We start from the raw sequence: 15613 nt of genomic DNA on the forward strand, positions 1-15613 counted from the left end.
AGCAGGTAAGTATTTATTTTTAGTCATTATTAACCTTAGACAATAAAAAGATATAATGTTCCAAATCTTTACTTCTCACTCAGACATGAGAAATAATTTCCAATGTTTATTAGAAATGGGTACTTCACAATGAAACTGCTATTTCACCATCAACATAGCTACCACCTTTCTATAAATAACAAAGCCTAGTGATTATCACTTCCTCTTTGTATGAGTCATATTTAAAGAGCACCCTGAGGTGCTTCTCAGGTAGTCTCTGAATCATGAATCAGAAAGAAGAGAAGCAGCCTCTGAAATATCACCATGCCCAGATTCTCCATGCCTACAATGTATCTTCTCCTATTTATAGTTTCAAGCTGTAGGGCAAAATGGAAGTCAGTGGTCATGTAGAAGTTTCTCTGCTTCAGCTATGCCTGTTAAACTGAGAAATTGATAATGGAAAAGCTATGTCCATACCCATGCCACATGCACACAAATCCAGTAGTAACTCCTGGACACAACTTTACTACTATGCATGATACATTGTAAGTCGTTACTGTTTTCTGAAAAAGGAAGCACTTGGACTCAAAGTCCACCCTCCTCCTCCCCCTCCCCCCTCCCCCCCCCCCAATAGGCTCAAGTCACGCTTTTATTCAACCCGATGCCTGTAGAGACAATGGTGTCTGGCAAGATTATTCAGTTACTACTGCACAAGCATGACTACCCTTCTCTTAAAGTCATCTCAGCCCCACCTGCCTTAGACACTTTTAAGATGCGTAGGAGTTGCTGAAAAGTAAAAGCTAACTTCACAGTATATGTTCTTCCAATGGGCACACGTAAGAAACTCAACTGTGCTGCTTGTATAAGTCTCCACAAAGCCTCCACAGACTTTTGACAGTGCTGCTGCAACCCAAGTTAAAGAGTTGTTCTACACCCAGCTGGTCCCCAACAAAACCTGTTTCTATCTTCCTACCCTGAACGCTGTCTTCTTCCAAAAGGTTCACTGGACACAGAACCGGCATTGCAGGAAAGGTCAAACCTACTTATTTCAAAATTAACTGGAAATCCAGCACCTGATTGCAAATGGGGGTATATGACCCAGCAGCCACACCATAGCACAAGACCAGGTTTGGCAGAAACCAGAAATCTTGGCAGACCCATATAGAGCTTGCACTATCAGCCAGGCATTTCTGCATACAGAGAATACCCTCAGGTCCTCATGTGCTGTGAATTTTAACCTATTTTATGTCTCTTTAACAGAGATTCAGCTTCCAGATCTGATCTATGCTTGATTTATTTTCCAGCCAGGGCTACAGTAAGGCTTTTACTCACCTCAGCAGGACCACAAGAAGTTTCCTTCCTTATGTGCAGGGAAAAAAAAATGCTTTCAGACCTCACAGGGCTAGAGACAAGCAGCAATTATCTGACAAGAGATAGGCACGTTCTTCACCACTCTTGCATAAAACATTGAGCAGTGCTTCTTGTAACCATCTCAGCTTTCTAAGTTTATTTATTTATTAATTTTCCAGATAACTGCTTAGAAGCTTTGCAAAACTGTTACTTAACAGCAAGGGCAAAAGTGTTCCCCCCCCCTTCTCTCTCCAGTGTATGCAAATATTTGGAATAAACAAAAGTCTAGCAAATTCTTTGCCTTTTTTCTTCATCATCCTTCAGTTCTTTCCTTCACTCACAAATCTTTCTCCCTTCACTGGAAAGACTCAGTGTTTTATCTTCCTCTTGGGCGAAACTCCTATCACACAGCCTTTCACCCCATGAATTAAAAAAAAAAATAAAAAAATTAAAAAAAAAAATCTATGTCCTTCAGCCCTGAGTAGAATAGGACAGTAGGTTAACGTAATTAATTCACTTCCTTGGCACATCAATGCTCATTAGCCCTGAGTGCCTTCATCTGGCCTCTCAGGCCCCACACTACAATTTTTGTGGTCTGCTTTAGACCTACCCACCCTTTTTGCAAATCTGTTTTGTCACTCCTTAGCAGAGTTCTCTGCTCTTCCTCTGGTTCTTTGCCTAAAGATAATTATGTCTGATTTTTCTTTCCTTTTTTTTTTTTTCTTTCCAGATTTTCAGCCATTCTTTCTAGACTTTTCCAGAGAGGTGGTATACTATATTTCCCTTTTTCCAGAAAGATTTGGCCTCCCTATGATCTGTGTCAAAATTACAAGTCCCAGAGCTCATTTGGGATTGAAGGCAGTAAATTACAAAATATCCTTGTTCACTGATATGTCAGGTCGTTGCAACTGTCTGAATATCTCCAGCCTCAGTAAAACAAACAAAAAAAATGGCAACAACACAACCTCTGTATTAAAACATGCCTTTTTTCTCCATTTCATACAGTAATAATATCAAATGCAGATATTCTTTGACTGTATTACTTACACTGATATTCTGAAACACGATGACCTCAGTGACTTTATTTGCATTAGATAATTTTGAATATTAGGTAATCACTGTTATGATTTACATGTAATAATACAGAGTTGATAAGAATGAGACAATGTTATAGAATATCTATTTCTGCTTCAGAAACAAAGTTCTTCTTAGCTCATCAAAGTTCGGAGCATATTAGCATACTACCTGATGTAGCTCATGTATACACATACACACTCAATTAAGCACAAAGCATGAGATCAAACCCCTTAGCTTTAAATAATTGTGACGATATGTGTAAAAAACATCTTACAAGTACTAGAAGCAGTAATAATGTATTTGTCTCTGCACTGAACTCTACTTTTAACAGGAACTCATGTGAGTGTGACTTTCACAACTTAGATTTCTTTTGGAGACGTCATGTTCATTCTTCAGCACATTGACCACATGCAATGCTCTAGTAGGGAGATGAAAAATTTGCAAATTCAATGTCAAGCATAATTCCTACATCTTTGTAATTTCCATGTATATTGAAAATGTCATTAATGAGGCCTTAAAGAATGCCCCATTGTAAACAGTGGAAGGTTTACAGCTACTACTCTTAAGATTCAGAACAGTGCATCTATTTCACCTGAATGAAGATACATACATATTTTCCGTGTTTCACTTCACTGTATATGACTGTATAATTTCACAATGCTAATTCTGCACACACTGAAATGAAAAGGAAGGAAGGAAGGAAGGAAGGAAGGAAGGAAGGAAGGAAGGAAGGAAGGAAGGAAGGAAGGAAATGAAGTTCTCTTTAATTAAATCAAACATTTTCCTTTCACACTATGCTTTATGTACTCTAAGATATTCTATTCATCATCATCATATTCATCTTGATCATGGTTTTAAATTGTTAAAGGCCATTGTAAACAAACAAACAAATAAACACAATAGAAAGAGAGGATGTTACTGTTGCAATGTGTCAATATGTAATAAAATGGCTATTTCATTATATTTTGCTACTGTAAGAATTTGACACATACTGGCAAACATATCTAATTTACATTTTCTAGATCTAGTCAGAGTTGCATGTAGTCATGATTACATGAACCCATCTATCCCTCTATATGAAAAAGCATGTTGTGAACAATTTGCTATTCAGAATGGCACTTTTAAAATTGCATACATTATTAAAGAATAGCTTATATATCTTTTTTATTTTTTTTCAGAGTTACAATGTTCATGAGATAATCATAGAGAATACATTATATATAATCCTTAAACACATTTTTGCCACAAAAAAAAAGTTAAGAGCATTGGTAGAAAATCCTATATCAAGTTATCTGAAAATATCACCTGTAACCATAATTTCATAAAACCAGTGTGCACTTTATGTAATATTATGTCAGCAGGTTCCTTCTTTTTGCTCATATCTTTAGCTCTGTATTTATATTTGCAGTCAAGAAGTGCATCAAATGTGTTTTGTATGTGTGTGTGTTTGCAATGCACAGGAAAAATATTAGTTCACTCATATGGTAACTAATTATCAACACCACTGGACCCAAGAATGGGGAATTACAAGATCTTAATTTTAGCAAATAATTGCCCTCATATTTTTCTACCTAATGCTGAACATAACATTAATTAATATTTACCTCCTAAAGTTTACAAAACACCGATTGTATATTTCAAAGACAAAATCCTTACCAGCTATACACTGACTTTCATTTCAGTGTCTATTATATAAATTAGGACTCTGTTGAATTCTTACACTGAGGAGCTAATGATATCAACTTTATTTAAGTACATGCACAGTACCGTGCACTACAGAATTATTAAATACTATTTTCTGATGGAAGAATGAATTAATAGAAAAATAGATTTAATAAATCATTAGCATTTAAAATCTAGATAAAAATGGGAAATCATGGATTTCAAGCAAAGTTTTTGTTTTGTTTCGTTTTTTGATGAAATTTCATTATGACATGCAGAGAGGAGAAGCAGCTCACTCTGAACAAAGAACAATGTTAAGACTGCACAAAAATTTTGATTAAGATTGTTTAAATGCAAGACTGAAAATAAGTTGTCATTCTTGGACTCCCCTTCAACATTAGATAGTGTTGTGCAATCCTCAGACAAATCCCTGTTTTATGATTTCTAAGCTGTTAGGAAGTCTCTCAGAGGGCTAAGAAAGTAAAGACCTGAAAAACTGCCTCCACAAAATTTATGACAAGAAATGATTTGATTCCAGACAACAGACTACAAAAGGGGAATAGATAACAGTTTATCCTTTCCTAAGAGATGAATTTAGAGGACAAGTAAATTACGGATAGCATAGATGTATAAATAATAATGAAAACAAAATTAGATAAGTTTCATTTTCCAACATTTAGAGTATCTATAAATGTCAATATTTAGAGTATGTGTCTATGTCTATCAGTTGATGAAACAAATGAAAAGTGAGTATTTATTTGCAATTAATTTAATATTTTTTTCCTACCCCAACATTTGTCTGGACATTGCCAACATAATCAAAAGAACTGTAAATTTTCAGAAGTGAGTCTACTCCAGTGAGCTTGATTAATTATGCATTAACCCATTTCTCTGAAGCATCCTTCACTAAATCTTTGGTGGGAAATGCACTTTATTAGGCATGAGCTTTGGTTATTTGTGTGCATATGCACTATGCTATCGGTCGATACACAGACGATATAAAGTTTGCCATGTTACAGTGATGTATTGCTCATTAAGATAATTCTAATGTTTCAACAAACAACACTGATGCTTAGTTTTGCAAGTATTAACATCTTCAAGTCTTAGCATGATCTCCTTAACCACATAGTTTTTACTCAAATTTCCACTGATTTCCAGTCTTGCTAAAACTTACACACGAATAATCACGATCATTTGAATACTGAACACATTGAGTTAGAAGATTTCAACAGATACAATTACTCATATACATAGGAGTTATCAGAATAAGATATAAGATTTTAATACTTATCTGAATAAAAATATTCTTAGGGTAGAAACAAATGATAAACTAAAAGTACAGGTTAATGAGACCTGTAATAAACTTTACTCTGAAACAGGTCTAATTTGTTATTGATATGAAAATGTTTGATTCAAGAGATACTGTTGAACTTATTGCATATAATCATTGTAATAGAAAAAAAAGCTAGAAATAGAATAGAGAGAAAATCAAATTATTCATGGCATTCCCTTCCTACATTTCATGGCAGAATTATCGCATAGATTAGTAAATGATATTGCATGCAACAACAACAAGAAAAAAAATGCTGCATCACTTCATGTAAAGATTTGCTTTCTTCATGCAAAATACCTACAAAACTGTGACTTTTTATTATTATTATTATTTTTTCCTAATAGCAGAGTTTTACATTAGCTCACTCACGGAAACTGTTAAACCAAAAATCCATGATTTTGCAAGTAGTATATATTCTAAAATTCTTGAAAGATTTCCAGCATAAATATTCCAAAGCCCAACAAAGCTAATTGGTTTTCTAAAAACTAAACTACACAGGCTTATTCCTTGCTGTGGTTCCTTGTTCTTTTGATGATAGAAGAAAAAAGACCAGTTTTTGGAGGAGGTCCCATCAACATAGGGGCTTGGTTCTTATGAGTAATTTTTATCTGGGGGAAGAAAGAAGAAAATCAGTTATCAGTTGAGCTAGTTCAGTTTCTACATGCAAGTATCTGAAATGCATGAATTATCTTTACATGCAATTTCCAACCTTTTTTCATTTAATCAAAGAAGGGAAAATATCCTTATTTTTATGAATGATGCTACACGTGCAGTAAGCCAATGTATCATTGTATGTAATCATTGTTACCACAAATACTTTAAATTATACATGCAATCAATATTAAAAATCCTATACAATAAAATACATGCCAATATATGATCTTACTTCTTGACTGTGGAATTTATTGCTTGCTATTGAATATTTTACATGTCTACAAGATTAATAAGAATTTAAAAGCTGGAAAGGACATATGTGCTGACAGATCTAGTCATTGCTTATTACTAAGATATAAACTGTATCTTTGTATGTTTTGTTTATACATCTAATCAAACTGTACCTCCCTTCTAACACAGGACACTGTTTAATTTCAAAACAGCCACTATGAATGAAAGTTAAAAGTTAACACACAAAAAAGGTCAAAAAAGATTAACTAGCATTCCAATTTGTTAATTAATTGTTAATAGAACAGACTCAAATATTGAAAAGCCTATTTAAAACACTTTGCAAGACTGCTCTAAAGCGACCCATTTTGATTTCTTTGATATAAAACTACGAATCACCTTAAATGAGACAACCTTAAAGTAGATTATGTCTGCAATTTTCTCTAATTCAAGTCTAAATTAGAGAAGACATTTTATGAATGTATGCTATGCTCAAAGCTAATTGAAAGCAATTATCAAAGTGGCATTTTGTCTGTGACTTTAAGATACATTGTAAGATAATAAATGATTCTCATTATGTAATAAAAAGGTCACATCTTGCCTTTGGGCTAGTGACGTTAAGAGTTTTTCAAAAGCAATCCGAGACATTTTCTTTAGTGAACTACGACTAATACAAGAACCATCACTTATTAAATATCAGTTGTCATCTGCATAGTACCCACATCAGAGATAGGTATTTCTTTCAAAAAGAAACACCACCTCATTAAAAACTGGAAAAATATATCTCTTAAAGTGCATACCTGACATTTTCAAGTTAAAATGAATATCCTTCACTTGTCATTCACAAACAGTAATGAAACAAAAAATGTATGTCACGTGGAGAGGCTCATTAAAACATAGATCAGGACATTTCTTGCGGTGGAAATTTACTTTACTATACAAAAGAGACAGAAACATGAAAATCCCAACAAAATGGGTGGGTTTATTTAACCCTATTAGAGACATATTTTATTCTCCAAATGTTCATTTCCATGCCACCTTAGTTCATTAATCTCAAATTTCATACGTGATCTCTTCTTGTCAACATTGTTCATTAGTATCAAATGTAGTATAATTTTATTTTAATATTTTATTTTAATACTTTATTTTATGGCATTCTATATTACTTTCACACAGAAAATAACTACTGCTTTCAAAGACTGGCATCAACATATTTTATCACATGAAATTCTGCTTCAGGCACCACTTTGGAAGCCAAATCTGTAGTTGGGGTAAGTTGGCATTATTCCATTAATGTCACTTTATACCAGCTGATGGAAAATTGCCTCAAGGATTACTGTAACTTTCACATGCTTCATAAAACATATTTTGGGTCTCAGGAATAGTGATGACATCAACCTGATCCTGAGAATCAATACATAAAGTAATCTGCAGCTGCTGTGAGTGAATTTTAGGAGAGGCATGAGGGTTCAGTATATTACAAGATTTTGCCATGATGAGGCAATAGGAATGTTCTCAGAATTTCATTTCAGAGGTAAATCATAATAATTCCATCTTAAAATGAATAAAAGAGCAAAACTCAAAAGATGGCTTTTGTATGAAGAGGTGAGTTATTCCTGAGAACCCATACAGATTGCATGTTGGACTGGGGCTGTTCAATGTTGCTGAGGGTGAATGCAATTACATATTGAGAAAATATTTATCATTTGTAATGTTCTTTTTTGGCTTGAGCCATCTGTTTCAGAGAACATGACCTCTTCAGTATGTTGTATCCTATCAGCTGAGATCAGCTAAGATGCCTGAACATGACTAACCACTCATGCGCATGAGGATGGAGTCCTACATGCATTTCTCTAAGACATATTTTCAACTGTTGTAAATTGGCACAATTCCAGTGGCATAAAATATACATTACATTCTGAATCTAAAAAAGTGAAATGGTAACTTAAAGTAATTTTTTAACATGTTCATGGTAATGTAAGTTAATATTGCATTGGTTAACAATGATAGCCTTTGATTTTTTTATTTTCCTCATGAAATATATATACACATATGTATATATCTAGGTCATAAAAAGAGATCAGTACAATACACAGTGAACCATTGCACTACATTGCCTGAAATATACTAACTTTGTCTTTCTCAAGACTTTCATTCACTGCATTTCTGTCCTAGAATTGTTGCTTCTTCTGTTTGCATACTGGCACCATTGCCAAAGTTGGTGCTATGTCAATGACAAGTGAAATTAAACACTTCAAGATGACTAAGGGTCTTAGAAAGGGAAACAGTGTATCGGGTCAAAGTAGGACTGAACACTAAGAGGGTCTACAGAGACGAAAATGGACCAAAAAAAATAATAATAGTTACAAGATGATGATCTGGTCCTGGAAAGATGTAAAAAGTTAAAACTAGAAAAAAAAAATCAAAAAAATAAATCACTATCTGTGTATAAATTCTGTGTATGTCTAGTGTCTGAAGACTAACTTTTACTATTTGTTTTTTCTCTCCCCTTCAGCAAAAAAATTCATGTCTTTTGCATTAGAAGCGCAATTTTAAAAGCTTTGAAAAAGCTTTCAGTAAGACCCACTATTTTTTTTCTTTTTCATTTTTCCAAGGTGAATCTGTGATTTCCTCGCACACACACAAAAAATAGAGAAAAAGTGATTGGTCAGGAAAACAAACAAACAAACTCAAACATAACATTTTTAGTAACTAATGATACCCTGACAGACAAACTCATGCAAAATAGTAAGGAATACTGGAAAATATTGTTTTGAGATAATGTACTCTGGTTTATTGAAAATATAGAATGACTTACAGCAAGTATGGAGGACATTTTAAACATAAATTACGGAACTGACTGAAGTGCTGCTGGAGGAAAAAATGCAAGAAAATGCTTCTATTTGGCATATTTGTAAGAAATTTAATTAAAAGTACAAAAAAATTTGGAAATGCAATTTCATGTAGAATGAAAGCAAAAAAACACGAGTGGCTATGATGTTATGGATTTTTTGTTGTTGAAAGCTGCATATACAACATTATAGGCTAATCTCAAGCTGTTGGAATGGCTTGAGTGGCAAAATGGCACTGGCAAAACTCTCATTCACTAACTGTAGCCATGATTTTAGCCTTTGAGTTCACAATCACAGAAATGTAAAGGACTGCTATATCTAGTAAATAGGCTTAGCAGAAAAAATATTGCATTTGCAATTTCAAAATTGTCTTTCTAGCATTAAAAAGTGTGTCCATTTCATGGGAAGGGACAAAAGATCCATTTACGAAGAGCATAAATCTTAAGAGTTAGTAATTTAATAATCACTCCCTCTTCATAGATAACAAATTTTCTGATAAAGGAGAAGCCAGAATTTGTTATATTAAAGATATTTATAAATGCATAAACCAGAAATTTATTTGTTTTGGGAGCAGGTCAGAGTTTCAAAATATGCCTTGAAGTTACATTAACAAAATGAATCCACTCAAAAAAATGAAGTGACCATCAATAATTTTAGTATAATAGCCACCTCTTTTAGGTCAATCGCTTTTGCTTATATGTTAGTATTTCTACACTATGTACTGGTTATCTGTATGTTCCTCACTTCACAGAATGCCTAAATGCTTACTGTTAACACAGAATGTGGTGCTATATATGCAAGTGCTAACTACAATGCTAAATGAGACCAGATAACCAAAAATGGAGAAAGTCAGCTCTGCTTGTAATATTTCAATTAATATTAAATAAAAGAACCCTGTATTTTAAGGATAGAGGGGGGAAAACAAACAAACAAACAAAACAAAACAAAAACCTCCTTTTCAGCTTGGACCTGCTAGCTTATGGTCACTTTGTTCCATGTTATCATCAGGGTCTGGCTGTTGATAGTTTTGAGGGTATGAAGGTTTTCCCAGTTTTGATGCACATTTGCTTCTTCTCTTACAGGAAATAGTTGGGTGTAGCACTTCTATATCACAAAAGTGGCAAATACTTTTAACTTCTCATGGGTGATTGAGGGCTGTACTGGATGACTAAGATGTACAGAATATAAGCAGTGCTATAATAATTAACCTGTTATTTGCATTATGTGACATTTTGGTCAAATCTCTCAGGTCTAGACCAGTGGTTTTAAATATAGCATTATGCAATACATCTTTTAAATAAATTTCTTAACAATATTATTGTGCAAAGTGCAATCAAATCTAATCAGTTTGGCATTAATTAAGCTCTAATAATATACTCTAGTCTCTCTCCTAAGTAGTGTGATCCGTTTCCCCTTCACACAGGTAGATTGGAAAACATTATGGTGTCATCATAATTTTTAAACATACTGAGAAAATGACAGAGCTGCAAAATTAAAATAAATGATTAATGGCTTTTTTTTCATGTTTTGTACTAATAGGTATCACTGAGGTTTTAAATTAATAGAGCTGTCAAACTCAGGGCTGTTACAGATCTAGTGCAGAACTAAAATGGAAATTATGTATTCCACAGACACCTAAAGATGACACTTTGGAATATTTCAAATTTTAATTAGTAGGTACAATTGTTTTTTTTTCCTCCCTCCTCCCTGAAACCACTGCAAATTAATTGGCAATTAGTCACAACTAATTCTTTTCTTAACAATCTGAACTGGAAAGAAAGGTGCATTACATGCTAGAGTATTTGTCTGGGGTGCAGAAAGCACACATGCAGTAAATTGCTTTGTCAATTACAAAAACTACTGTTGTGAAATTAAGAAAAAAATGCATAGGTAAACAAAACTAATTAATGTGCAGTGTACCTGTGAGCACAAAAAATAATGCCCAACTGCACAATAAAGTGTTAGAAGCTCAATAAACCACTCTGGCCTCAAAAGTATGCACACTGTTGTTCAAAAGAGGGAAAATGTAGCATTTCAGTATAACACCCAAAACTTTTTTCTAGCAATTGACTTCCATTTATGGGAATAACTATACTTGTGTAGTTATTATACAACATTCTACAAACACCAGCCACCATATCTAGGATCCAGTTCCTCTTTGCTCGAAAGAAGCAGACACAAAAGTTTAATTTCCCATGTTAACAAAAAAAAAACAAACAAAAAAAATACATTCAGTGACATGGAAAGAGGATACTTTACAGACTGAGAGTCTAGAAAACAGCTGCAACTTCTTCATGACATTTATGGAGTTTTGGAGCCAATGGATCTACATAAAACAAATCTGTGACTGTCTTTCATTTTTTTTCACCCAGCCCTTGCGTATCATGAATATGATATGTATTTTGTTCTTCCTTCTCTTTGGATTTAAATACAAAAGTAGGACTTCACTAAGTCCTCTGAGATCATGCTCATCACATCCCTAAAGGAAAGGCTAGAAAGAAAATATCCGGTCATTCATTAAAACTTATTTTTAAGGTGCATACAAATCATAATATTTCAAAATATAATTTCTGAGTTCCATAATTAAATGGTTTCTTACAAATTTTCCCTATCAGTAAATAATTTTTAAAAATACTGTTTTTAAATAATTTTTTTAAATTTAAATTTAAAAATATGCAAACATTTCAGATGTTTATGAAACTATTTTTTCTGGCAATCTACCAGGTGGGCTTTGACTATGGATTACCATTCCTTCATTTGGCAATACTCTTACACCTTTTATAGACATTTCTGTCTTCTACTTTATTTAGTCTAATGTTGCTAGCAGCTTGACAGTCTTTCAGATATGATGCCAACCAAGTCATGAATAGAAGAAAGAACTGAAATCACAGTTATTTCTAATTAAGATGGAATATTCTTACAGATTTTTCAAAACAATGCTAATACATTACGTAGCTAAATTGAAAGATTACTTTAAAAAAAATAAAAAATCCTGATGGCTAAAGCTAGAAGTTTATTGAATTAACTTAAGAATCTCTGAAGTTTCATTACTATTAATGACCTATTTGGAGATCAGGTGAAACCATAGATATCTTTCATGTTTCTATATTTGTCTGGGAGAGCTCTGATAGAATTTCCTCCTCAGCTAATCAGACGAGATGTTTAACATAATATTAACATTATCATCTTTCCTTCTCCCGAAGATTCTTCTATAGAAAAAAAATTAAAAAAAAAATACAATTTGATGTTCAGATTCTGCATCTTATTATACCAGAGCAGAGTGACTTTGTCAGATACTGATGTCTGCATGTGTTTAAAATATTGAATTAATTCTGGATGTTTATTAGATATTTAGACTGAGGCCACTCACAATTTTAAATATTAACAGAACTTATAGATATACTTATATATTTTAAATATTAACAGAACTTATAGAATTGTCTTTTAGGGATGTTAGGTGCACATGTAAGATTAGTTAATAAAAGAAGCATGCTACAACTTCTTTAGTACTAAAAGAGATCAAAGAGATCACAGGAATGAAAAATCACAGATCATAGCTTCTGGAGAATCACTGTATTATTGTATTCCATTATATATATTATAATATATATATTATATATTCCATTATATATATTATAATATATATAACGGAATACAATAATGCAGTGATTCTGATTATATAAATAATATTTATTTATTTATTTATTCTGAGCCCATGCTATCATTCTGGGGGAACGTGGTCTCTGTGCATGAGAAGGAAAAGGAAGAGAAGTAGCAAAGATAAACTTATTGATTTCTTCAATGGAAAATAAACTTCCAAGTCTGCATTTGCAGCCTGCATTTCATACATAACAGGACTGGATACAGAACTTACTTTCCTTAAACTGCATAGTGGAATGTAATGGAATATAGAAGGAGAATTTTGATCAAGTTGAACCTGATTTCTTGAGTAATCATTTACAAAATGCCCTCATTTGTACCAAAATCTGAAGGAGAAACAGAAAAGAACTTCTAAGTCCTTTAAGACTTCTGAGTTCTGTCTAACCATGTGTACCTTGGGGCAAGGTTGATTAAATACATACTGACTGTATGAATTTCTTTCTCATTTGGGCTCTGTAATTTTTTTTAGGTTAGTCCCTAAAGCTACTGAATTTAAATGACAACGAAATTCCTGAGGTCACCATGCCAAAATTGTGTTATTTCGGCTTTCTAAAGCACAGTTAGAGGGGGAGAGAGAGCAGCCTTTTTTCAACAGTAGCTTTCTGTCTAGAGCACCCAAGAATCAAAAAGCTGAAGCTCAGCTGTCTTATCTAACTGACATATATGATCTCTGTACATGATCTAATTGATGTACATAGAACTACTGAGATGGTATATCTATCTCACTATATCTACTGTGTGGGGACAGTAGCCTCTGTCCTTAAAATAACACATCTAGCAAACTAATAACTGCCTTCCCTCAGCATCCTGATGTGAAGCATAGGAATGTCCCACCCACGTCACAATGCATGTTGTACAACACCAGAATCTTTATATATTGTCCTCAGGTCCTTGTAAGAGCTAGGGAAATAAATTTTCTAAGAGGAAAAGCAAACTGCAAACTCTCGTATGTCTCCTAAGCAACAAAACTCATGGATTTCTTAATCTGATCTAGTTATTTTCCATTTAAAAGCTGGTCATTAATCATTTGCTTGCAGGTAATTTTGTGAGAAAATTACCTCCAAGCAATTTTTTTATGCAGTTTTGTTTCTAGAGAAGATAAAAACTTATGATTCTCATATTGGTCTCACCATTTTTTTTTTCTGAAATTTGAGATCTTGCAGGTTCAAATAATTGGCTACATAGCTGGCTACAGATAAGAATTATTTTTGATTTTATATTTTTTTCAGACTCCAGTTTTGGATATACACCACAAGAGATCATCCTTGTACTCATGTGATCAAATAGATGCCTTTGGCTTCCGAAGACCCCTTGGAAATCAAATCTTAAACCCCAGTTGAAAGAAGGCTGACTTCTACCCTTGGCTTTGTGTCAGGAGCGATTCCTAGTACTTTGTAAAGAACTTCAAGGAAAAACTTTAGCATAGTTAGAATTAGTGGAGAGAGGAGAGGTGGGTCTATACCTGTTTTTAATTTTGTGAGACGTAGAAAAGAGAGCGGGGTAGATAAATATATTAAGTTCCTCAACAGACAAAACAAACATTTTTTTTCCTGTAAAATGAATAATATAACATAAAATAGTTATTCTATATCTAAGTTCATAGTGGTGCTGTAGCATAGACAAATATGTTCTCTTGATAAATAAATAAATTTTACAGCAGGGTTTTCTTACGTAACACAAAGCATATTCTCTTAGCGATGATACAGCAAAAGGGACAGGGTCCACAAGAAAGTATATGCTATTTCAATCTCCTTTAAAAGGTTACTTTAATCGGACAGTAGTAATTATCAGTAATAATTTGCTGTTTCCTTAAGGCAGTAATTGAAATGTACGAACTGTCTCTTTTTCCAGGTTTGTCCTCTATCGTGCAGGCAGCTTCTGCTAGCATTATCAATCAGATAGCAGGGATTTTGTACAGAGCAAGCAATCAAGATGAAAAAAAGCACATGTTGTTGCCAGCATCCTTCCATAAATTCTCTTCTGTAATCTGGCAACTGAAAAATTACATCTTTTTCTCGAACAAGTAAATACTGGATACAGTACTGTTGCTCTGCACTGAGCCATTGCTGAAGAAGAAGTAAAGATAATGATATCTCTTAATTCCAAAAGGTTTTTTGGAATAAACCTCAAAATTCCCACTGTTTTGCCTTCACATACTGTGCATTCACATGGTTCCCCTCTCATTGCAGTATCTGAGAGCTTACCAGAGAGAATTAGAGTTTAGGCATGCTCTCTCCTGTTCACTACAGAATATCGGGCAAACATGGACTATCATAACCCTTTACTTTCATCCTAGCCCATACTTTATCAGCTCCCACGCCTGTTAGCACCTTACTGAAGGTGCTCCCTTTTACTTTTTCATGTTGCCTTTACTATAGATGAAGATCATGAAAGTGATCCAGGACCCAGGTTTGGAGAATTACTCCCTTCTGTAGTGGGACACTTTCTTTCTTGTCACATTACTGGTTCATCAGACTTATGCACTGTAAGGTGATAGAAACTCATCTACCTAAAAACTCAAGTTTTCTTAAGTAAAAATTAGTAAAATTGCACATAAAACACATTACTGTGACTATATTCAACAGTGAAAAGCTTAGACTTCTTCAACATCTGGAACTGCTTGGTTACCCTCTATAATATATCAGAGACAGACGGCAAGGGAGAGATCTCAGCGTTCTACCTTTCTTGCATTGTCCACTCAGTTGAACAGAACAACTGGAGTTCCTCAAAGAACCAGCTCTGAACAAGATCCTTCCTATCTGGAGGAATGGATTTCTCTTTCCCGCTAAGTTGCCCTCACTTGATACATGTGGGGATT

General features: G+C 33.8%; 1 protein-coding gene across 15 annotated transcripts in view; it reads right to left on the reverse strand.

Moving 5' to 3' along the window:
* Positions 1-605: 605 nt before the first annotated feature.
* Positions 606-15613, reverse strand: part of DGKB (diacylglycerol kinase beta) — a 402831-nt gene continuing 387823 nt past the window's right edge. For 14 of the 15 annotated variants that reach the window (XM_066991771.1, XM_066991770.1, XM_013183481.3 and 11 more), the window contains one exon: positions 606-6009. In XM_066991771.1, the coding sequence (XP_066847872.1) occupies positions 5902-6009 (108 nt within the window). In that variant the 3' untranslated portion in view covers positions 606-5901. Of the gene's footprint in view, positions 6010-14257; positions 14346-15613 lie in introns of all 15 variants that reach the window. The other variant, XM_066991767.1, reaches the window with a different exon arrangement.

Source organism: Anser cygnoides, chromosome 2 (assembly GCF_040182565.1).
Source record: "Anser cygnoides isolate HZ-2024a breed goose chromosome 2, Taihu_goose_T2T_genome, whole genome shotgun sequence".
In the NCBI taxonomy this organism is placed as follows: domain Eukaryota; kingdom Metazoa; phylum Chordata; class Aves; order Anseriformes; family Anatidae; genus Anser; species Anser cygnoides.